General features: G+C 50.0%; 1 protein-coding gene across 3 annotated transcripts; it reads left to right on the forward strand.

The window, feature by feature from the left end:
• On the forward strand, window positions 9,525–19,812 carry COPZ2 (coatomer protein complex subunit zeta 2). 3 transcript variants are annotated; one of them, XM_018064949.1, is made up of 9 exons: window positions 9,525–9,669; window positions 10,321–10,395; window positions 12,007–12,088; window positions 12,757–12,848; window positions 13,297–13,352; window positions 14,053–14,130; window positions 16,091–16,142; window positions 16,746–16,784; window positions 19,577–19,812. In XM_018064949.1, exons 1-9 carry the CDS (start codon window positions 9,559–9,561, stop codon window positions 19,718–19,720), a joined length of 729 nt encoding a protein of 242 aa, XP_017920438.1. In that variant the 5' UTR covers window positions 9,525–9,558; the 3' UTR covers window positions 19,721–19,812. The 3 variants fall into 3 exon arrangements, with proteins under 3 accessions (XP_017920438.1, XP_017920439.1, XP_017920440.1); XM_018064950.1 differs by lacking the exon at window positions 19,577–19,812 and adding an exon at window positions 17,432–17,873; XM_018064951.1 differs by lacking the exon at window positions 19,577–19,812 and adding an exon at window positions 18,936–19,264 and having other exon boundaries at window positions 9,554–9,669.

The following is a 24,399-nucleotide window of genomic DNA, read 5'->3' on the forward strand; positions in this document are numbered from 1 at the left end:
AATAGGCATGTAGGCCCGCCCCGCGGCGTGGGCCCACCAATAAGTGGGGCGAAGGCCACAGCGCCCGGCGTTTGGGACCCCTCGGCCGTGCTTCGGCCGCAGGCGGTATTACAGCCTGGGCATGGAGTGAAGTAAACAGGCTGAGCGCTTCCAGTGCGTTCTTTGACGGGTATAAGGGCTTACGGCTGGGAATGGGAGGTGGTATCACCGCCGGAGCGCGGAATCTCCCCATTGAGGGTTCCCATGGTGACTTGCAAAAGTCCAGTGAGACCTGAGAGGCCGAGGTAGGGCACAGAGCATGTGTTTCGCGTGCTGTGGACGCTCGTGCCGCCATTTTGGGTGCTGGTAGCGGAAACCGCTCTCCCAGCTTCCGCTCCATGCGGGCCTGGCACTGGGCCCTTTGCCAGTCAGGGATCGTTGCGCCCCGTGTCGTGTGCAAGTCGTGTGGACGGGTTGCCATGACAGTGGTGGGACGTTGGGGATATGAGCGATGTGGCATAGTTGGTGGTTTTCGTCACGATACACCTTCTCCTCTGTCTGCTCCACCCCCGCCTAACTTCCCACGTAGGTTAGTTTTGCTTTTCAGAAACTCCTCAGTTTCTAGTGTTCTCCAGTCTCTTCTAATCAACATCTTTGATTTTCGAACGTTGGTTTACTCCAGCATCACTTTGGGGAGTTGTTAAGCTTGCACATTTTGTGGCATCACACCAGAGTTTCTAATTCACTTATCCTGCTGTGGCAGCTTGATAACCTCGCTAATTTAGTAAACGACCCATAGTGCGAAGACCCCTTTTAGACAAGCACTGAGTTGGAGTTCGTAGTACGTTGTTCCTAGCTGTAGGACAAAGAGGCGTCGACTCAAATTCTTGACTCCCTAGAAGATCCTGCTAATCTAGTGGGCAAGTCATTGGTCCTTGTACAACGAAGGACAAGGCCAACTGATAACTCACTTGATGAGGTCGAGTCCATCACATGTTTGGAGTTAGGCAGCTAAATCTGGGATCGTTCACAGATTATAGATCATTTTCACTATACAGAAGTATAACCGTTGAATTCTCTTAAAACTACTGAGCTAGTTACCCATTTCAAAGATGGATTCAGAGAGCACGTTTTATTTTCTCGTTTTACTATTTGTCTTCCAGAAAATGCTAGAATATGAACTCCATTGAGGACTAGAATTTTGTGTATTAACGGTTGAATCTTCAAAGCCTAGAACTGGACCTGCAATAGTAGACAATAAATACTTGCTAGGAGTTCCTCAGGGGTCTAGTGGTTAGTGACATGGGCTTTCACTGCAGTGGCCTGATTGGAAACAGATCCCACAAGCCCACAAGGTAGCTATAAATAAATAAATAAAATCTGAAGAAAAAAAAAAAACCTTGCTGAATAATTGAAGGGGAACTCAAGCAGTCCTGTGATTAAAAAGTTCTTGTTAAAAACAAATTAATCCTTGGAGGAGGTGTGGTTTTGGAGGATATGGCATATTATCAAGGAAGTGGATGGCCATTCAGCCCCTGAATAAGACCAATATTGGATAAAAATGAAGGAGAAATTAAGGTGAAATCAGTAACTCTAAAAATATATCAAGGGGGTTGAGAAGAAAATATTTTAAAACCAAAGTATTAGAAGATACCAAGGCTAGACTAAAGTTACTGGGCTTAAATACAAGACTATTTTGAGAAGATAGAAGGGACTGCATATGAAGAGTGGCCATCTGTTTCACATAGCAAATAGAGAACAAATTTAAACCTTGACACAGTTCTGAGAAGACAACTGAGCAATCTTTTATCTATGGGGAGTCAGGGAACTTTAGCACCAACAGAATTGAATGTGTTGGACAGTCTGTATTTTCCAAGTTTCTTTTCAGCTGCACAGTAGGGTACCAGGTGTCTGGGATGAAAAATAAGGTCATTAGTACATGTAAGAGTAACATGAAATCTAGATAAATGTTTACTGAAATGGCAGCTGTGATTGGGAAAGCTACACCAGGGACATCACATGTGATATTCTCACATCACTGTGGAAGCCTTAATTCACTTGGTCACTTTTTAATCACTCACAGGTTTTGCCCTCTTACCCATTGTCTCCTTTCCTTTCTCTCCTTTCTGGGGTCTTGGGTCTGGAGAGAGTTGCCGGCACTGAGGATAGGAGGGGCTCCTCGTTCATCCTTAGAGAAGGGGTGAGAGAAGTGTGGAGAGGTCTTTTGTTTTGCCCACACTATCCTGTTCATTCTCTTTTTGCCTCCCAGCTTCAAGTACTATGTTTAAATGTGTATAATAATTATTTGAGCGTAAAGTGGGAGAGAGCTGAATTGGGAACTGTTTTGCTGATTAAAGAATGACTAGGGGTAGTCAGAAAAAGTTTTCTGCTTAGCGGTTACTGAAAAGGTGGAAAGAAAAAAACGAAAGACAAAGAATTGCTGGCCCATTGCAAGGGCTAAGGAGAATCGAGATGTAGAGACACTGTCAGCAGCCAGTGGTGAGGCCTGGCAGGGTGTGGGCGCCCAGGATATTTAATAGTACTCTATGTAGGAAGTGGAGATTGAAAGACTGTCTTGTCTTTCACTCTGGCTATAGAGTTTCAGATCAAGTCTGAGCAGGTGCAAACCTCCTTCCCAGAACCCACTCATTAACCTTGTAAAATCCAGGGTGTATCCTTCTTCACCCAGGAAGCCTCCCTCTCCCCCACATCGCCCCCCCCCCCCCGCCCTTTCTCTGCCTGGAACAGCTGTTAACAGGACAATTACCCAAGAAGCAAAAGAAAGATCCCGTGCTGATGTGTCATCAGTCCTGGTATATCCATTAAATCAGACCAAGAAGCCCACTGGAAAAAGTGAGCGCATGCACTCACTCCCTGAGAAGAGAGAGGCTGAAAGCCACCAGTTGAACCAGGCCTTGCTGAAGAGACTCCATCCAGACTGCTCAGGAGAGAAGGCAGTGGGAAGCCAGGAAGCTAGTTCTAATGCACAGGAATTCGGGGTCATACAAAAAGCCAGCTATCCCTGGATATCCCTCCTTGCCCCAGTGATATCTGTGTTGACCCACCTTCCTCCCTGGGGAAAGTTCTACTGCACAGGCATCCTCCAGTCATCCTCCCATGATGGCTTCTGCCAAGAAACCCTGGGAGAAGGGCACGTGGGAGGGCAGACTGGCTGCCTCTCGAGGTTCTTCTGGAATAGCAGGAATTGCTTTTCCCCTAAGGGGAAACTCAAATCTTTCTGCTCTCTTGTGGTTTCCTTTCTTTAAAAATGTTTTTAAATGATGTTAATCTATATAAATATTTTTCACGCCCCAACTTCAGGGGAATGCTGAGATTTTGTTACAGTCCTTCTGAGAGATTCTAGGATCACACCCTGTCAATACTAAATGTTACCCTGTTTTGCAAGGAAATCAATTAGTTCTCCAGCTAATCCAGACATCTGGCCCCCTTTCTTACATGGTAAACATCATTAGCAAGCTTGTTACCATTAAACCATCAAAAGAGGTTCTACAAGCCAGTCTTCCCTGTGTACCCCTCCCACTGCTGTCTTAGAATATTGCTTCTCAACCCTGGCTGCACATTAGAATCACCTGGAGAGCTTGTAAAAATTATCAGTGCCCAGGTCCCACCCCCAACCAATTAAATCAGAGTCTCCCAGAGCAGCCCTGGGCATCAGGATTCTGTAAGAGCTCCTTAGGTGATTCTTATGTGCAGCCAGAGGAGAGAATCACTAGCTTGGAGCAAGAATCCATGTTGAGTGAAAAAGAACAGCAGTGCTAATCATGGGCACAGACTCGAATCACCACCTGACTTTAGGATGTGTTTTCTCAATCCTGACATGTTCTTGTCCTGGACCTATCCAGTGAAAATGTTTCACTGATCATTCACATCTTGGTCTAACATTTTATGAAGCTGAGTTCAGTGGTCCTTGTATGTCTCACTATGTTGTCTCAAACAGTGTTGGGTAATTCTCTTTGTGTAGCTCTCAGTGTAGCATGTCACAGTCAGCGAGGTGTTACTGTGATGTGGGAAAGGTGGGTGTTTTAGACTCAGCTGCATTCAAAAACTTACTAGCTGGGCCCTCCGAGATAAAATGGAGATAATATACATATTCACCCAGTTTGAAAATCCGATCCTGTGTATAAAGCCACTCATGCATGGGTAGAGCTAAGGGTGAGGTCCCTTTCTTGCCCAGCTCTCTCTCCAGCCCACCTCACAGCCTGGTTATCCCAGAGGAAACCAAACGTCGAAGATATGAGAGCTGTCCTTAGATGGTCAACTGGAAATTCGTCCTGCAGAAAAAGGATGGAAGGTTTCATTTTTTCTCTGGGGGATGCCACAAGCACATACAACCACACCTCACATTGCACACACACCTCCCCCTCTTGACATTATAGCAGGAAGGAGAGAGAGAGGCTGTTACCCACGGGAGCTGTTTCTTCTTGTCACACAAGAACAGATGCTGAAATCCTAGGACAGACAGCACTGAAATGTGGCAGCAGGAGGGTGAGTCAGAGGAAATGGAATGGTCTTACCTCTAAGATACAACCAAGGCCCAGAGGGAAACCTATCTGAATCACTAGCCTCCTGGAGACTCCAGAGGGCAGGGACATATGTGTGTGGGTTTTCAGGACCAATTCTGAGTCCAGCTTCTCCCCTGACCTCAGCAGCTTAGAGATGCGCGCAGCACCTCCTCCTAGCACAACCTGCTCCCCCCACCCCCAAGGAAGGAGAAAGCCGGGAAACAGCAAGCGGCTTTCTTTTTGAGCCCAGCTCTGGCTTCTTCATTCCGAGAAGGCTCTCCAGCAACTTCTCTGTTGCGTTCGCATGCTTCCCAAGTGCTGTCAGCCTTACACTAAACTCCTTGTGGGGTGATATTCTGTGGGGGCCATTGCCCCAACACCATTCACACTGAGCTTGTATGTTTACACAGAACCCCCATTAAAGGGGTGCCCCAGGATGGAGGGGTCCTCAGGAGGGAAAGGGATCAGAGGAAGGAAAGGAGTCCTAGGTTCTCTGTTGAGGGAGTTCACCGAAGAGTCATCGCTGGCAGAAATCTCTTCCTTGAAAAGTTCCATCTGAGCGCTCTGGATTTACTTACTTCCCAGGGCACTTAAGCAGTAAAGCAGTCCTGATGATGTTAACAATAGCAGCCCAGGTGATGAAGGTGGTGATGCTGAGGACTTTGTGGTGGTTCCTAAGCTTCTTTCCCCAGCCTCCTCTCTCATCCCCAGCCCCTCTGTCCTCTCAGCTAGTCTCCTGTAACTGACTCCTCCCTCTTCACGGGAAGCCACACCTGCTAAGTCCCCAGTCTTCCTAGGTCTTCCTAGATCTCCTCTCTTCTGTAAGCTGACTCTCTCCCACTGTGGGTACCATCCGCTATACAGAGGCTAGAAAATGCCCCAGAGGCTTTTTGGTGCTGTCTTTGTAAACGTGAACTAATAATGGACTAGGTCACAGAATATTAAAGCATGGAAATAAATCAGGATTTTTAATAACATTGACCTGGCATGATCATTGACATAACGTCTGATGATCTGGAATCCAAACTAAATACTCTTTTCCCGCATTATACCAGATAGCATTGATTAATGTTCATTATTATAAGTCTGGTAGCCTGCAGGGAAGATCTGGGTGTGCCTTCTACAGCATCATAAAAAGACATTCAGTAGAAGTTTCTACAGATGTCTGTGTGGCTTTTCCCCTCATTTCCTTCAGCTCTTTGCTCAAGTGTCACCTTGAAGGCTTTCTCAAATGACCCTAATGAAAATGGCAATTTCCCCTGCCTCTCCCCAACCCCTAACATTCCTGATACCCTTTCCAGATCAATTTTTCTTCATAGTATGCACGCATGCTAAGTAACTTCAGTCATGTCCAACTCTTTGTGACCCTATGGACTGCACCCCACCAAGTTCCTCTGTCCATGAGAATTCTCCAGGCAAGAATATTGGAGTGGGTTGCCATGTTCTTCTCCAGGGGATCTCCCTGCCAGGGATCGAACCTGCATCTCTTAAACATCTCCTGTATGGGCAGGTGGGTATCGCTACCTGGGAAGCCCCTTTCTTCACACAGTACTTATCACCAATTCAAATATGACTATTTTATTCATGTATCTGTGTACTGTGGGTATTGCACAGAAATGCATGCACACACACACAAATACTTGAATAAGCTCCATGAGAGCAAAGATTTTGTTTACTTTGGCTGCTATTGCGTCCCAGTGACTAAAAAAGCAACTGGTACATGGTAAACAATAAATATTTGTGCAGCACATAAAATATGGTTTCATTGAACCTGTCATGTGCCAGGCCCTGTTTGGGGCACCAGGGATTCCGCAGGCACATTATCTCTATTTCTGTAGGATATAACACCTGGCGCAGAGAAGGACCACACATGTTTGTAAACAAATTAGTAAAAATGGTATTTAGAAATTAAGTACAACAAAAGTAGGGTGCTGAGACACAAAGGGATAGCAAAGACCTATCAAGTTAGAGTTGGTGGTTGTTAGAAAGGGCCTCTTGGTGATGACACTGAAGCTGAGATAAATGAAACAGCTTGATACTATTCAGCAGAGGAAACCCTCATAAGTGAGTGGGGTACCCAACATAAGATGACCTGAAGAGAAGAGTGGAGAAGAAATTCTTGGTCTGAAACATGGGTTCCACCTCCATTCAGCTACTGATTAACTAAAGGATCTTGAAAGATCACACAAACTCTGAGTATCCCTTCCTTAAAATGGGGGTGAGAACACCCACCTCATAGGTGTGAGTTATATAATGTACCTTAAAGAGTTTAACTATAAAATGCATGCCTATCAGTTCAGTTCAGGTGCTCAGTCGTGTCCGACTCTTTGTGACCCCATGGACTGCAGCACAACAGGCCTCCCTGTCCATCATCAACTCCTGGAGTTTACTCGAACACACGTCCATTGAGTCGGTGATACCATCCAACCATCTCATCCTCTGTCGTACCCTTCTCCTCCCACCTTCAATCTTTCCCAGCATCGGGGTCTTTACAAATGAGTCAGCTCTTCGCATCAGGTGGCCAAATATTGGAGTTTCAACTTCAGCATCAGTCCTTCCAATGAATATTCAGGACTGATTTCCTTTAGTATGGACTGGTTGGATCTCCTTGCTGTCCAAGGGGCTCTCGAGAGTTTTCTCCAACACCACAGTTGAAACGCATCAGTTCTTCAGTGCTCAGCTTTCTGTGTCCAACTCTCACATCCATACATGACTACTGGAAAACCCACAGCCTTGACTAGACGGACCTTTGTCGGCAAAGTAATGTCTCTGCTTTTTAATATGCTGTCTAGGTTGGTCATAAGCTTTTCTTCCAAGGAACAAGCTTCTTCTAATTTCATGGCTGCAGTCACCATCTGCAGTGATTTTAGAGCTCAAGAAAATAGTCTGTCACTGTTTCCATTGTTTCCCCAGCTATATGCCATGAAGTGATGGGACCGGATGCCATGATCTTAGTTTTCTGAATTTTGAGTTTTAAGCCACCTTTTTCCTCTCTTTCACTTTCATCAAGAGGCTCTTTAATTCTTCTTTGCTTTCTGCCATAAGCGGTAGTGTTATCTGCATATCTGAGGTTATTGATATTTCTCCTGGCAATCTTGATTCCAGCTTGTGCTTCATCCAGTCCAGCATTTCCCATGATGTACTCTGCATATAAGTTAAATAAGCAGGGTGACAATATACAGCCTTGATGTACTCCTTTCCCAATTTGGAACCAGTCTGTTGTTCCATGTCCAGTTCTAACTGTTGCTTCTTGACCTGCATACAGATTTCTCAAGAGGCAGGTCAGGTGGTCTGGTATTCCCATCTCTTTAAGAATTTTCCACAGTTCGTTGTGATCCACACAGTCAAAGGCTTTGGCATAATCAATAAAGCAGAAGTATATATTTTCTGGAACTCTCTTGCTTTTTCGATGATCCAACAGATGTTGGCAATTTGATCTCTGGTTCCTTTGCTTTTTCTAAATCCAGCTTGAACATCTGGAATTTCACAGTTCACATACCGTCGAAGCCTGGCTTGGAGAATTTTGACTATAGTGATGGGTAAATGCCTGCTGCTGCTACTACTAAGTCACTTCAGTCATGTCCGACTCTGTGTGACCCCATAGACGGCAGCCCACCAGGCTCCCCCGACCCTGGGATTCTCCAGGCAAGAACGCTGGAGTGGGTTGCCATTTCCTTCTCCAATGCATGAAAGTGAAAAGTGAAAGTGAAGTCGCTCAGTCCTGTCTGACCCTCAGCAACCCCATGGACTGCAGCCTTCCAGCCTCCTCCGTCCATGGGATTTTCCAGGCAAGAGTACTGGAGTGGGGTGCCATTGAAGTACTGTTAATTTCCCACTAGCCTTGAAGATTCTGAAGCTAAAGCCCTCTAGTATACTTAATGGGTTTCCCTAGTGACTCAGGCAGAGAAGGCAATGGTGACCCACTCCAGTACTCTTGCCTGGAGATTCCCATGGGCAGAGAAGCCTGGTAGGCTGCAGTCCATGGAGTCGCTAGGAGTCGGGCACGACTGAGCAATTTCACTTTCACTTGTCACTTTCATGCATTGGAGAAAGAAATGGCAACCCACTCCAGTATTCTTGCCTGGAGAATCCCAGGGATAGAGGAGCCTAGTGGGCTGCCATCTATGGGGTCACACAGAGTTGGACACGACTGAAGCGACTTAGCAGCAGCAGTGGCTCATGGGTAAAGAATCTGCTTCCGATGCAGGAGACAAGAGTTCATTCCCTGGGTTGGGAAGGTCCTGGAGAAGGAAATGACAACCTACTTCTGTATTCTTGCCTGGAAAACTTCATGGACAGAGGAGCATGGGAGTCTACAGTCTTTGGATTCGAAAGAGTCGGACACGACATAGTGATTAAACCACCTAGTATACCTAGGCCAAAGGAACCAAAGCATAGCAAAGCCTGATGCCATCCACAGGCGGAACATTTGTACTGCTGGGTATCTGTCTCATTTCAGATTGTGTCCGTGTCTGCAGAGGTGTCCAGGCGCCATGGCTGCCTTCCCCAAGTCGCGGGAGAGGCACGGGAGAAACTCTGCTGCACAGAGGAGTCTCTCTAGAGCTGTCCTCATCTGCTCCCGCTGCTAGGACCTGTCTCTGAAGTCCAAAGGATGACCTGATGTGTTTGTGCCAACAGTACCTACCAGGAGTCCAGAGACAAACTGGACTTTGCCTGTGTTTTCTGATGGCTTCAGGGCAGCCTGTGGACGTCGGTGCAAACCAAACCCACAAGCCAGAGAGAAGGCAGGAGGGGGAAAGGGGGCCGTTCTTGAGACAAACTGAGGATACAAGGAGCTCTGGGCTTTGAGGGGCCGAGGAGGGCGAGGGGAAGGAGAGCCAGGGGAAGGAGAGCTGGGGTGTGAGCGCAGGGCGGAGAGGGAGGGAAGGGAGAGGAGGGAGGGCGAGGAGGGAAGGGCCTCGGGGAAAGGAAGGACACGCGCGGAGGGGCTGAGAGGGGCGGGCGCGAGGCCGGCGGCCGCCGGGGAGGAGCGGCGGCGGCCCGGGGGGCGCGGGGCGGGGCGGGGCGGCGCTGTCAGCGCGAGGCAGCGAGCGGAATGCAGCGGCCGGAGGCCTGGCCACGTCCGCACCCGGGGGAGGGGGCCGCGGCCGCCCCGACTGCGGGCCCGGCGCCGCCCGCCCGAGCTGGGGAGCCCGCGGGGCTGCGGGTACGGAGCGGGCGGCGCCGGGGGCCGGGGGGCGCCAGCTCACGGGCCGGGCGCCGGGGAACTTGCTGCCGCCAGGACCGGCCTGGGAGGGGCGGCGCCCGCGCGGGCAGAAAAGTTCCTCCGCGCTGACTCGGGAGGAGGCCGGTGTGGCGTCCGCGTGGGCGAAGTTCTGGAGCAGTCGGAGCGGGCGGGGACGGCTCGGCCGGGCTGGATCGCGTTTCTCCCGGAGGGCTAGGGAGCGCGGGGCCGCCCCGGCGGCGGGCTGACGTGCGTGCTTCTGGAGCCCGACGGGCCAGGGCGCCGGGGGCCGCTGGAGGAGCTCGGCGCCGCTGTCCCCCCGGCCCAGGTTCTGTGATACACTCCGACTCGGGCTCTGGAGCAGTCAGTGCATGACAGAACTTGGGCCCGGACGGACCTTCTGCACCCAATGGGCACAGCGCCCACCCAGGGCCTGCAGTGGGGCATCTGCCTGGGAGGGGAGCGGGCACCCGAGTGGTCCATGTGGCATAGGGTTGGGCCGGAACCAGCTGTGGACTTTTGGGGCTGGGGTCGCTGGCCTGAGGATGGACTCCTGGGATCAGCAGATCACGTAGAGCCAATGACAGGGGTCTGCGCTGGCTTAGGGGCCAACAAAGCTCTCCCCCGTGTCAGTTGCAGGAACCTTCCCTCTACACTATCAAGGCCGTTTTCATCCTAGATAATGACGGACACCGCCTGCTGGCCAAGGTAACCTCCCACCCTCACCGGAGGGCCCCCGAAGACACTGTGCCACAGGCCCAAGTCTAGAAGTCCCCACCCAGCTGACTCACCTGGCAGGAGAGACCCCACTGTGGGCTCTGCAACACAGAGCAGCTCAGCTGAGACCCTTCCAAAGGTCATTCTGTCCATCCTCTTGCCTTGTCAGAATGCTGGCCCCCAAAGGGGGGAGGGGCTGTCTCTTCTGTTTCTACTCATGTTCCCCAGAATGTCTTCTCACTGTCCTTTACACTGGCCTGGGACCCTGGATTCCTGGGTCCCCCAATTCTGAACAAGTACCCTCTGCTTTGCTTTTACAGCTTGGTAAACACTAAGGATTTAAAACATAGGATTTTGTAGACCAGATTTTAATCCAACTCTTTCATAAATGAGGAAAAGGTAGTCTAGAGAAGCTAGAGTTGCCTGGAGTCACAGGTACTAATATCAGAGCAGGGATCCAAACTCTGGTATTTTGACTTGAAGCTCAGGAGGATGATTTTCTCTGCACCAACTATTCAGTTATCTGGTATATATGCTAGTGATCATGGCCGGACAAACCAAACTAGAATAATCCAAAAATAAATATCTACCATCAACACAATTAACTATAGTGGGGCTATGACACCTCAACTAGCTATGAAATGCAATGTAGACTTCTTAGATTGTTTAGGCTGAAACTCTTGTCTTCATGACATTGCAGGGAGCCTGTTCATCACAACAGTGGCTGGCAGGGAGACCACTAATTTGCCTGCAGATGGGGCACTAGGTGGCAAAATCTACATTCAGAAAATGGAAGCTGAGCTGACCGTCCCTTGCCCTAGCAGATGGTCAGAGGTAGCTCAGCAACCAAAGGTTCCAGGGCCTCCTCCCAGCAGATCACATCCATGTGCAAATGCAGGAACTGAGTCAGAGAGACAGTCTTATCAAACCCAACAAAACAGCATTGATTTCCTTAGGCAGTGTGTGCCAGGAACTCTGCCTTAGATAGTTCATCTTCACCGTAGTTGTCATTGTTGTTTAGTTGCTAAGTCGTGTTAACTCTTTCGACTGTAGCCACCAGGCTCCTCTGTCCATGGGATTTCCGAAGCAAGAATACTGGAGTGGGTTGCCATTTCCTTCTCCAGGGGATCTTCACCATAATCCTGTCTGAAGTCAGACTATTGCTGCCATTGCATCCCAGCTCTGTCCCTTAAACTGTGAGGTGTCAGGGAAGTTACCCCATCCATATAATGTGGATAATAAAATAGCTGTTATGATATTATTGTGGTAAAGAGCCCCTGGTTCTGCCTTCTCTCCTGTAGACTCAGATTAGTGTAGAAACAGTGTGGCTAGTGACTGCCCCAGCCATCTGCTGAAAGCACAAAGGTCTCCAAGAAATCAGGACAGGACTCCAAAGGCAGGCCTCAAAATTCCTCTACTTTTTATGACTCTCTTTGCTCAGAATTTGTGTTTAGGAGGAAATAGCAGACAGGCATAGAGGGCAGTCAAGAGGAGAGGGGGCATGGCAGCAGGGTCCCACTTGGCCAGCACCCTGCCACCCATCCAGGGAGAAGCCAGACCCTGTGGAACGGCTGTCACTTTTTCTCCTTCCCTTCCTCCTAGTATTATGATGACACATTCCCCTCCATGAAAGAGCAGATGGCCTTCGAGAAAAATGTCTTCAACAAGACCAGCCGAACTGACAGTAAGTGTCCTCGTCTTCCTTGCACAGAACTCTCAGATGCACACTGTCATCTCCGCCTGGACAGAGCTGTCCCTGTCGGCCTCACATACCCACAGGCCATTCCCTTTTCTTCAGAGGTGCTTTTTCCTCCCCTTCCCAGCTGTTCCCTTTTCCCTTCTGGTGAACCTTCACCCTCCTCCCCTTCACCAGCACACACACACCCCCGCTACTGCCACCTGCTCCCACCTACCTGCTTCTGGCATGCCTGGACTCTTTTCAGTGGAAGAGGCCACCGCCAACCTGAGGGTCAGAGGCATTGCACATGGTGGGTGAAAGGTCAGCCTTAAACCAGGTTTGTTGACTTCTCAGAATGAGGCAGTTGGGTGCTAGGAATGAAGTAGAGGGACACTGGTAGTGTCCCTAGTGCAGGTCTTTCCAAGGGTTCTAGTCTTTGCAAGGATTCTTTTTTTGTTTGGCCACTGCTTGTGAGATCTTAGTTCCCAGACTGGGGATTGAATTCGGGCCCTTGGCAATGAAAGCACAGAGTCCTAACCACTGGACTGGACTGGAATTTCCTTTGCAGGTGTTCTTGGGAAGAAGAAGGAAATAGGGGGAGAGGTGCAGAGCTGGAGATGGGCAGGAGGGATCAGGCAAAGGTGACCAGAACTGAGACCCCATTTCTCTTCTAGGTGAGATTGCATTTTTCGGGGGCATGACCATCGTCTACAAGAGCAGCATTGACCTCTTCCTGTATGTGGTGGGCTCATCCTACGAGAACGAGGTGAATTCAGGAGGTTGGGGAGACAAGGAGGGTCTCTCTGTGGGGGAGTGGCTTGGAATCTGGGGAAGAAGCTGGGCGGCTCACCCTTGGTATCCCTAATTCTAGACTCTAGGGAACTGGAAGCCTCCAGAATGGTTCTTTCTGAAACAATGCATATCCATGATACTCCTCCGTTCCTTGGGTACCAGAAATGGAGTCCTCTGCCGGGAGCGTCTGTCTCTATCATGCATCACTGGAGAAGGATGTATTCAGTGTCCTACAGCAGGCATTCCAGTGCTTCCCAGTTCAAACACAGGGAGGGACCTTCTCAGGTCAAGTTGCAGCCAGGCTCCAGCCTTGTCCTCCCTAGAGAGGGGCAGCTGTCCAACAGTTAGGTTCTGAGGTTTCCTCTGGCCTTCTCAACCTCAGTCTCTCTCGTTTTCCTCCTCCTGTATCCACTCCTCACCAGCTGATGCTCATGTCTGTTCTCACCTGCCTGTTTGAGTCCCTGAACCACGTGCTAAGGTGAGTGAGGTCCTCTGTCCTCCAAGGCTCCCATCCCCCAGACCTTGGTAGATCACAGGCAGGATGGTTCCCTGCTTTTTCCTTAAGTCTCCACAAGATGAAATCTGGAGCCAGAGCAACTTCCTGCAAGGCTCCTGCCCTTTACCTGATCAAACAATAGTATGGCCAGAAGATGAAGTCTGGAGAAGCTAAGTGATTTGCCTGAGGTTACAGGTTGTTTCTATCAGAACCAAGATTCAAACTCAAGGTTTTTTGACTTGACGCTCAGGGTAATTTTCCCTCCATTCCCATTCAGTGATCTGGTATCTACTCCAGTGATACCAGTGGCCTGGGTAAATCAAACTCGGATAACCAAAAATAAGTGTTTACAGTCGACATGTGTAACTATAATAGCGCTGTAGTACCTGAAGTGCTTTAGGGTGGAAATAGCATCAGTGCCCAAAAGTGGCAGGGGCGGCATGGGTAGAGTTGAGCATGAGGGGCTGAAGGAAGCAGACCCGTCCTCTGCTCAGGAATCCCTTGCCCAGGTGCTACCCTCACTCCCCTTGACATTCTCCTTCCCTGTGCTTGTGGGGGGACAGGGGCTGGAGGGTGGGGAATGAGGCAGTCTTTGGAGAGAGCGGGTCCACCTCACTAAGGCAAGGACCCGGCTCCTCCCGGCCATGCCACAGGCAGGTTCCAGAGCTGTGTCTTCTTTCAGGAAGAACGTGGAGAAGCGCTGGTTGCTGGAGAACATGGACGGAGCCTTCCTGGTGGTGGATGAGATTGTGGATGGCGGGTGAGGAGTGGGAGAGGAAGAGGGACTGGTCAAGAACCCTCACAGTGGGAGGTGGCCTTGAGGGTTCTCAGCTCTAGGTTGCACCCAGCATGTTGTTGGCTCTCTGGCCAGCTTCTCCCTCCCTTTTTCCAGCATATTCCCTGTGATCCCACCCCCCAACCCCACTCATGATGATGGAAGTTGACTTCAACGTTAGCCAAAGTCAAGCACGCAAGATAGTAATCTGATGTCAAACTATGGCTGACTGTTGACCAGGCAAGGTTTTAGGAGAATGGTTTGCTCTCCAATGCCCAGGAGAAGCAGGCAGCACAGACACCCACCCTTCCTGGGAAGTCTTCATTCAGGCAGAGCCCTGCGGCAGCTACACCTCTCGCTCTTAGAGGTTCACTCCAACATCGACTGCATGCATGACCTGGGCTAGTTGTTTATTTTCCTTACTTTCCCCAGCTTTGAAATGGAGACAATAAGGAAACTGCCTCAAAGGATGTGGGATTAAATGAGGTGATGCAGGTGGAGTTCATAGTTCTTCAGTAAATCTTGTCTCCTCTTATTGGTTTAAGATTATAATCTTAGGAAGCTGGGAGCTCTTATGAGAGGTTGGTTAGTGAATTTCCATGGGGGGATTGGGCAATATTCAGGGAGAAAAAGAAGTTCTGGCTCTGGGGCAAAGAATAATGGAAACGGATCACCCGTGAGACATCCACATGCCTGTGATTACATGCATTTAATAGATGAGGAAACAGAGGCTCAGAGATTTAAGTGACTTGCCCAAGGTGACATGACTAGGAGGTGGCAGGGCCAAGATCTAAACTTGTGCATGTTTCCAGAGATTGTGCTCTTCTCGTGGCAATGACGCACATTGCTGGGGGACAGGGGCCCCGGGAGATGGGGGGCTGTGGGCTTCTTCCTGCCTTCCCTCCCTCTTTTCCTCTATGTCTGTTGACTGCCTGCTGCTGCTGTTGCAAGGCCTTGTGCTAATTGCTAGGACCCAACAGTGAGGGAAATAAGACCAGGTTTTGTGGAATATAAAAGTTGTATATAAAATTTGGTGTGGAACTTCTTCAAGAAAACACAGTTACAAATAAAAAAGGAGGTGCAGGGCCTTCACAAGGGAGATTGTAAGTTTTATCAGCTTCCCATCTGTACCTCTAGAAGGCCCAGTTTTTGCCCCCCTTTCCCTCCAATGAAAACAGGGAAGCATTTGTGGAAGCAACATTTGGTCCTGAACCTTGGCCTGGAATGGTCGCTCTAAAGGACCTCTGGTGAGGGACTTGGGGCTACAAGTGCCCCTGTGATGAGCCTGGGAGAAGGTCTCAGGAAATGTTTGTTCACTTCCTTCAGCCCTATAGGAGGCTCACTGGGTGAGGAGGAGCAGTCACTAAGTTCCTGTGGACCCTTTCTCACCCACAGTGACCAACTCTTCCCCCCTGCACACCCCCCAGAGCATCATCAAACAGTGCCAACTAGCCAAGAAATGCCTCCATAATTGGGTCTGTCGAAAGGGAAGTTTAAAAAAAAAAAGGGAAGGTAGATTCTGATTTTGCAGTTCCGTTTCTTTCATGTATAGCACAACCCCATGGCAGAAAATAATAGTGAAACCAGATAGGGACCCCAGGGGGCTTCTCGTCCTTCACTGCATCTGAATCCAACCCTTCATCCCAGAGGTGAAGTGAACTTTCTAGAACTCTCACTTTTTGAGCCCCTGCTTTTGCCAACCTGATCGATCTAGACTGGACTGCACTGGCCTGATCTCTCAAGTGTTTGCCCAGTAATGACAAAGTATGTGAGAATCAGGGCTCCATGGTGAGGGAGAGTTCTGGCTTGAGGAGTATGGGCAGGCCAAGTACCTTGGAAGGGAGATGTTGCAGGATATGGCAGGGAAGCAAAGGGCTTAGCAGGGAGCAGAGTCCAAGGAAAGCATGGGGCTGATTTTCTTCCTCATTTCTCTCTCACTTTATAGCGTGATTCTGGAGAGTGACCCTCAGCAAGTGATCCAGAAAGTGAATTTTAGGGTAAGAGTCATCCTGCATCCCCCCTTACTCCCATCCCCTCCAGGCTCCCCTTCCCATCCTCTGTACCTCCGGTCTTCCCTGTGTCTGGGCAAAGGGAACCCAAGCTCCTCTAGCAGGAGCAGCCACTGGGTTGATGCACTTCTGGAGGGGAGCAGCAGTTTGGAGGGATGTCAGCCAGTAAAAGAGATCTCTGTCCTCTTCCCTTGCCCGATTACAAATACCTCACCATCCTCCCTGGTGAGAAGTACAGACTGAGGAAATAAATCCTCACAGAGACACCTGGTGGCTGTCTTGCCTTGAACTTGGCCTTGGAGGGGAAGAGATGGAATCTCCCCACCCAGTTTGGCTTCTCATGTCTGGATGAAGCCTTTCCTGTCATTTTTAATCCCCCTCACTCTCCACCCACCGTGTCCCAGAGACATCCCTGAGGATGCTGGCTTCCAAGGGCTCTAGAACTTCCCCTGAGTGATACATACACATGCAGTTCTGGATCCCCTGATCACAGCATCTGCTCACCACCCACAAGCCCCTTTCTCTCACCTGCCTTTCTTCACCCGCTACCCTTTCCCTGGCCTGACCACCTTGATTCTGCTTCCCCCATAGGCGGATGACAGCGGCTTGACTGAACACAGTGTGGCCCAGGTAGGCCCTCTCCATCTGCCTTGGCCAGAGATGGGCTAAAGGGAGGAGAACAGAGCATCCCAGGGGGACCCAGTGGGGCTTTCCAGGCAGAGAAGTCAGGGATGCAGGAAGGAAGGGATGACTGTGTCAGGCCACCTCTTGGAGACAGTCCACTGGCGGCTGCCAGGGTCCCCATGGTAATGTGGAGCTTGGGTATTAATAAATGATGATGCCTTCCCAGCAGTTCACCTTATCTCCTAGCTGGGTGTAGTTGGGTCAAAGCCCAGGAGGAGCTGCCCACACTGGAGATGCCTGGATCACTTGTTCCCCAAGCAGTGTGGGGGCTCAGGCCTCTGGAAAGGATCCCAAATAGGAGTTTTCTTCTAACCCCTCACCCCTGCTCTTTAGGGTCCATACTGAGGTTGTTAAGGGACACGTAAATCCACCATGGGATCTCATTTTCACCGCTGGCACAGCCAGTTTGGGCTGCACCTTGTCCCTGAGTGACCTGAGTGTGGAAAAGTCCGTGCCCGCCAGTCCCCTGCATGGTCCTATCTGAGGGTGCATGTGGGACAGGGCTGAGGTTTCCAGATCTACGGCCTGACTGGTTTCCCAGCTGCCCAAACTTCCTACTTGTCAGGCTTGACCTCCATTCTGTCTACCCGCAGGTCTCTCTGCCCAGACTAATCCTGCTTTTATGGAGCTTCCTGTCCTGGCACTAACTTCCTCGTGCTGTAGTGGCCAACGCTGAGATGGGCCCATGCCATTTCATGTGGGGCCCCAGGTGTGGTGCCCTTTGCTGTACCTGCCCTTCATGCTCACGCGGCCTCTCCCTTCCCCGTTCTCCTTGCCTCCTCCTACCCTGATGAGATGAATGCAGCCGCATGGCAATTTTCAGGGCTAAAGAGGTTAAGGGACAATGAGCAGAGCAGATAAGAACAGGGGCACTGGTGTGAGTCGTCCAAAGGATGTGGCGTTCTGCCTTACTACCTACAAGCTGGGTGGCCTAGCACAAGATAGTCTACCTCTCTGGGCCTCGCATAATCACAAGTGAAAGTGAAAGTGAAGTTGCTCAGTCGTGTCCAACTCTTTGCGACCCCATGGACTGTAGCCTACTAGGCTCCTCTGTCCATGGGATTTTCCAGGCAATAGTACTGGAGTAGATTGCCATTTCCTTCTCCAGGGGATCTTCCCGATTGAACCCGGGTCTCCCCCGTTGTAGACAGACGCTTTACCGTCTGAGCCACAATAATCACAGGACACTCCTTATAGAGTTATTATGAAAATTAGATGAGCTAAAGCACGGAAAGCTCTTGGCATACATCCTGTTTTCCATGGGGCACTTTTAATGGAGTTCTTGAGTAAACACCAAGGGATGTGCAGGTAGTGAATGGGAGATGAAATAAGGAGAAAGGTAGATCTTCACTGAGAACTGCAGGAGGACTCCAGGTCCAGGCTGTCCCTGAGAGAGGAGGGGGAGTGGGCAGGAGGAAGGGACATACAGTGTGGGATCAGCCTTCTTCGGGTGGGAGTGAGGCTTGATGGCTGGAGGGACAATCTGAGGGACATAGGTGGGGTCCGCACTGTGTTTGCATGGTGTGTGCACAGTTGCATGGATCTGTGTAAATATGGGGCTGAGGTGGTTTCACAGCAGGATATGAAAGTGAACACATCTGAGTGCAGGTGGCCTTCAGCAGAGCCTGCCCAGGAGTCCTTTGCCAGCTGTGCCACATCAGCAGCAGCTTGGGGTGGGGTGTTGAGGACTTACTGCCAGCCAAAGCTAGAGCTAGGGGTTTGGTGAGGTGTCTGGGCACAGGAAGTGTCAGGCCGGGGCCCGCCTCTGCCTGGACGTGGCACTGCGGGTGGAAGCTTGCATGGCATGGTGTGGGTGTGGGGGAGACAAGGCTGCTGCCACACCCAGGGCTGCAGATGCTGGAACCAGAGGGCAGGCTGGGCCAGCTCCCATCTGGGCTGGTTGCTGGCTGCAGCCAGTTTGAGCGGCTCTTTCCATCTTGATGGCCCAGCCCCCTTAAAGCAGGCAGAGATGAGCTGCTGCCACCTAGTGACTTGGGATCTCCAGGACATGTATCCCCCCAACCTGCCACTGCACTGTTAATGCACTTGAATTCCACCCAGTAATTCTCTCAACCTTCCACACCCCACCCTACCCAGGTTCTTCAGTCTGCCAAGGAACAAATTAAATGGTCGTTACTGAAATGAAGGCTGTGCATTCAAGGCTCCTGCCCCCAGACCATTCCCCCAATCCTAGCAAAAGCACAGAGACCCCAGGGAACATTAGAACCCATGCCCTCCCAGAACTGACTCCCGAGGTCTCCAGCCAGGGACTTGAAATGCAGAGATTTGGCTTCAATACTGAGTCACCCCTTCTCCCTGCCCTGGCCTGCCCTTTGGGCATTGAGAACCAGCTGAGTTGTCTTAACTCACACCTTAGGCATCCCTGGCCCCAGAGCCCAAATAAACCTGCTTTTGTCTCCTGCCAATGGTCTCTTTCTCTTTTGGCCTGGGAAGTGTGTGTGTGTTCTGATAAGGGCTTCTGCACACTGAGGCATCTTCCGGATGCCCAGTACTAGGTGTATCTTTGTGGTTGTGTGACTGGGGAGGAAGTGGGTAAAGGGAAAGGAGCCGATTTAACTTAAGTGAGGCAGTGTATGATTGTGGAGGGCTAGATATGATTGTGACAGGGTGAAAGAGTCACGATGGGAGAAACAGTGCATTTGGGAAGAAAAGAGCAAAAGATACTACACACGTGGTGGCCGCACTGGTATTCTTCAGCTCACTTTTTCCATTCTCAGTCTCCAGAAGGGAAGGGCGTAAAGGTTTCCTCTGGACAAACTGAGGAACAGCACGCCTGTTTTTCTTGGCTTGCTCGGGAAGTTGCCGCGGAAATCCAATGCTGGCATATATCCTGGGTACTAGAGCGCTGCAAGCCTGGCTAGGCCCAGATACTAGGGGTGAGAAGACACCGGCCCAGCTCCCACCTTGCATTTGTGTCCAGAGCACCTAGCGCGCCCGAGGGTGAGAACTGCAGGTAAGGAGAGGGATCCTATAGGCAGATGGGAAAGATGGAGTGACTTTCGGGGGTCACGACTCCTCTTCTCTCTCCCTGTTCCAGAACCTCCCCTTTTTCCCTTTTCTGCGTGGCGTACTGAAGTCCCTGAGAGTGTCGATAACTTTCGGCCCGGGATCGCTGGTTTCCCCAGATCCAGAGCCAACTGCAGATGCAAGTTCACGCCCCGCCTTGGCTCCGCCCCTAGGCGCCCACCGCCGCGGGGAGCCGGGTCCAGCGACTTTATCCACGATCCTATAGCGCCACCTGGAGGGAAAGGCGGGGAACGCGCTCCCTCCGAGTCCCGCGCCCCCTGCTAACTCCGCCCCCAGGGTGGGACAGACCCCTGCTCCCGCTAGTTAATCGCTGGCCTCCAAATTTAGCGGCAGGGCGTTGCCCTAGCAACCAGCGGGCGGGACCGGCCTTGCGAGCTCCGCTGCAGGCACTGCTCATGAATTTCTGCCTGCCGCTGCTGAAAGTGACAGACCCTGGGTGTTAGTAGAAGCGGTCCCTGTGTGTCAGCAAGTCCTACATTATAAAAAAACTCTCTACAATGGATATTTATAAATGGGCCTGCCTACTTTTGTAATTAGAGAAAATAATAGTTATATAAACAGATTATAAACACTTTGTACACAACCATTCCAATAAATAATGCAACCCTGAAAAAAAAAAAAAAAGACTGCAGTTAAGTGCTGTAGAGTTCAGGGGCCAGTGTGGCGACGGGAAATGAGAGATTTTCCAGAAATACTTTGGCTAATGTTCGGCTTCATCCGGTGTCCGCTCCATCCACCGCCTCTAAATGACCGCAGGAACCGGAGGGGCAAATTCGCTTCCTAGTAACCCTTCGCGCCCAGCTGGGTCCTGCAATTTCAATTGTGCAGAGACTGGAATGGGAAGGCCCGGCACTTCAAACTGACTCACCGAATACTGTGGACTATGCGGTGCTTGCCCATTTTACGGAGAGGCACACCGAGGCTCTGAAAGGTTAGAGTATTTACGACAGTTTCCGCAGAGCCAGGACAGCTGGAAAGAGGCAGCTTTGTCACGCTCCCAATCCTAGGGTCGTCCGACCCGCTAGCCCACACAGGGACTACACTGGATTAAGAGGAATGAGTAGAGGGGCCCTGGTAATGCGGAGAGGCAACCAGAGAGGTGCCCTTGCCCTTTATGGCCAAAGGACTCTGGGGAGAGGGGCTGCAGCGAAGCAGCCGACCCACGCCCGCGGCGGGGAGGGGGCAGCTCAGAAGGTTGCGCGGAACCTCGGTGGCGGGGGCAGGGATCCGGGAGGTCTGGGGAGCGCCGGCAGAGTGGGGGTCCAGGACTCCAAGTTTGCAGGCCTGGCTCTCCCGGGGCTGAGGCGGACAGGCCTACTGCACCCCAGCCCCTTCTTGGCGCCCGCAGCCCCGCGGAGCCGCCAGAACCGCGGGCTTGGTTGTCTGGCTTGAGTTCTGCCCGCTGGCCCTGCCTCCCCCGCTCCCCCGTGTGTGCACGGCCTGGGGCGCGCAGCACGCGAGGGTGGGGGCGCCGTCTGCTCTCAATTCCTGGGCTCCTTTCTGCCCTCGTGGGCTACCCCGCGGGTCTCGAGTATCTGTGGGTAAGGGGCTTCAGGGCGCCCCCTTTCCTCCTGTGAATTGGCACCGGGGACGTCAGTAACCCAGCCGGAGGGCGCACACTGAAACACTGGCCCGGGGCTCAGATGTAGGGGGGACGTAATCCACACCTAGACCGAGCTAGGAACACAGAGGTAGCACCTCCAGGCCCTTGGACCCTGCTTTAAACGACACTGAGCCGGCGGTACCCTCTCTGGCTCCGCTCGCCCTTTGCTTTCCGGTCATTGGCTGGCAGAAAGGCTGAGCTGGTCGGATTGGCCCGTATCCAGACAGTGATGGATGGCTCCCCGCTGACTGGACCTCTGCAGGGAGGGTGTCTGCTTCGTGGCTCAGTATGGCAAAGGCGGGACCAGACAGGCCTGGGAGTGGGTTGGTGGATGAGCTGGAGATCGGGTTAAGGATCAAACTTTCGGTGCTCTTAATCTCCCTTTAAACTGCAGAGGGGGAAAAAAAAAATCTTACCCCTGATTTCTCGTAGATACTCTCTAATTCCGGAACCTGGTGTAGGCAAAATTGAATCATTTACCCAAAGTATTTTGGGCACAACCCTACGGACCTCACTTTCACTCCAAACTGGGCCTCCTTCATTTAACGATATTCGCGCATTCCTTTCGTTCACTCAAATATTTGAGTGTTTGCCAGGAGCCAGGCAGTAGGGAAAGAAGGGGAGGGAGACTGATAAGCAGGTGATTGGGCCCAGAGGTGGCAGTGGGGTGGGTGGAGGATTGAAAGGAGAAAAGGGATGACAGATATTTCAAGGTAGAAATACCTTTTGCAATCAAATTGTGTTCTTTATTTTGACCTGAATGGTGTTAAAAATTCAGTTTGTGCTTAAGACTTGTTCTTTCCTATAGGTACGTCATACTTCATGACAAAAGAAAAATAAATCAAATGGCTGCCAGATTGTACTCTGTCATCAACATGTGTATGGTCCTCATCTGCTTCCTAATCTCTTCCTCATCTCTATCAACTAAAACTGGAAAACATCTTCGATGAGGATCCACAGAAATGAGAGTTATTGTGAAACGTGTGCACCTTATATTGTACATACAGAGCAGTGGGCTATCCCTCAGAACAGGTTCTTCAGTAAGAAAAGCAGTATTGACACAAATAATAATAATAAAAGTAAAATAATGTTTCTTTTGAAATAAGTCATTTCAATAGACATTTACTAATTGGCTGTTCCAGTTCATCTTGAAAACAATTAGAAATGTTGACACAAGAGACTATGTTCTGTAGTATTTGGTAGAAAGAAGCTGGCGAAAGAGACACCGTAAAGGGAGAAATAGTGTAAGCAAAGCAAAGCGGAAGAGAATCTGTCTAGGGAACTGCAGGTAGGCACATGTAGCTGGAATGGAGGCTGTGAGTCTCTGTGGGGAGGCCTGGATATGTCAAGACTTGAAACTCCCCACTAAACAGGTTGTGACGGGATCAAGGGCAGCGTTGAATGGCATGCTAACTAATTATTGCCATTTACTGAGTTGACTAATCTGTGCTCCTTAGAAATCCTACTGTCTTCAAAACAGGCTTACCAAGTAGATGCTGTTAGATTTATTTTTACAACTGAGAGCCCAGGAATTGGGATAGTTTGCCTCAGGGCACAGGTGAGATTTAAACCCAGGCTGGTCTGACTCCATTGTCCACTGCTCTTGGACTACAGAGTCTGGTTTGTATTCTGAAGGTGATGGGGATCCGTTAAAGACTTTGAAGCAGTTAAGTGATACCAGCTCAGTATTTTGAGCAAAGAACTCTGCCAGCAATATGGAATGCTTATCGAAAAGGGAAATAAGAATTTAGAGTCAGCATAATACCCACAGAAGGCAGTCATTTCATTACAGTCCCTTTCCATTCTTTATCTAAACAGTGCCATCCAGCTTGATGACACATCTTGTCACCAAACAGCCTGCAAAAGTCCACTCAGTTTGAAGAGTTAGTGCTTTTGAATTAATTTAGATAATTGCAGGCAATCATTCCACAAAAGGGCTTCCAAAAGGACCGTTTTGTTAGGGAAAATGATTTAACATTAATGTTCTGAATGGCGTATTAAAAAGTAATAAACTGGACTTCCCTGGTGATCCAGTGGTTAAAAATCTGCCTGCCAATACAGAGGACACGGTTTCGATCCCTGGTCTGAAAAGATTTCCCCCATAAGGCAGGGCAACTAAGCCCGTGTGTCACAACAACTGAGCGCATGTGCTCTGGAGCCGGGGCTCCACAATAAGAGAAGCTGCTGCAGTGAGAAGCCTGGGCACCACAACCAGACAGCAGCCCCTGCTCTCTGCAACTAGAGAAAGCCCACACAGCAACCAAGACCCAGCACAGCCAAAATAAGTAAATAATAAAAAAATTTAAAGTAATAAACCAGTTATTACCAGTGGGAAGAGGAAAAGGGGGAGGAATAAAATAGGGGCAGATGATTAATAGGTACAAATTACTGTGTATAAAATAAATAAGCCACAAAGATATATTGTACAGCACAGGGAATACAGCCAATATTTTATCATAAGTATAAATGGAGTATAATCTTTCAAAGTTGTGAATCACTATATTGTACACCTGAAACTTCTGTAACATTACACATCAACTATACCTCAATAAAAAAATTTTAAAGTAATAAATCCACTTTATAGCTTATGTATTTGGTGTCCCCTTATCACCATCACCTACATCCACTCTAAAAACAGACATACATCAAATGAAAGAAAAAGAAATGGCATGAGAGATGTGACTCCTTTTGACCAGGCCCACAATTTCTCTTTATCCCAACATCTGACTTTTTAATTAAACTTTTTATTTTGTATTGGAGCATAGTCGATTATTAACCATGATGTGACGGTTTCAGATGAGCAGCAAAGGGACTCAGCCATACATATACATGTATCCATTCTTACCCAAACTCCCTCCCATCCAGGCTTCCACAGAACATTGAGCGGAGTTCCCTGTACTACACAGTAGG

The sequence above is a fragment of the Capra hircus genome, chromosome 19, assembly GCF_001704415.2.
Source record: "Capra hircus breed San Clemente chromosome 19, ASM170441v1, whole genome shotgun sequence".
NCBI classification, from domain to species: domain Eukaryota; kingdom Metazoa; phylum Chordata; class Mammalia; order Artiodactyla; family Bovidae; genus Capra; species Capra hircus.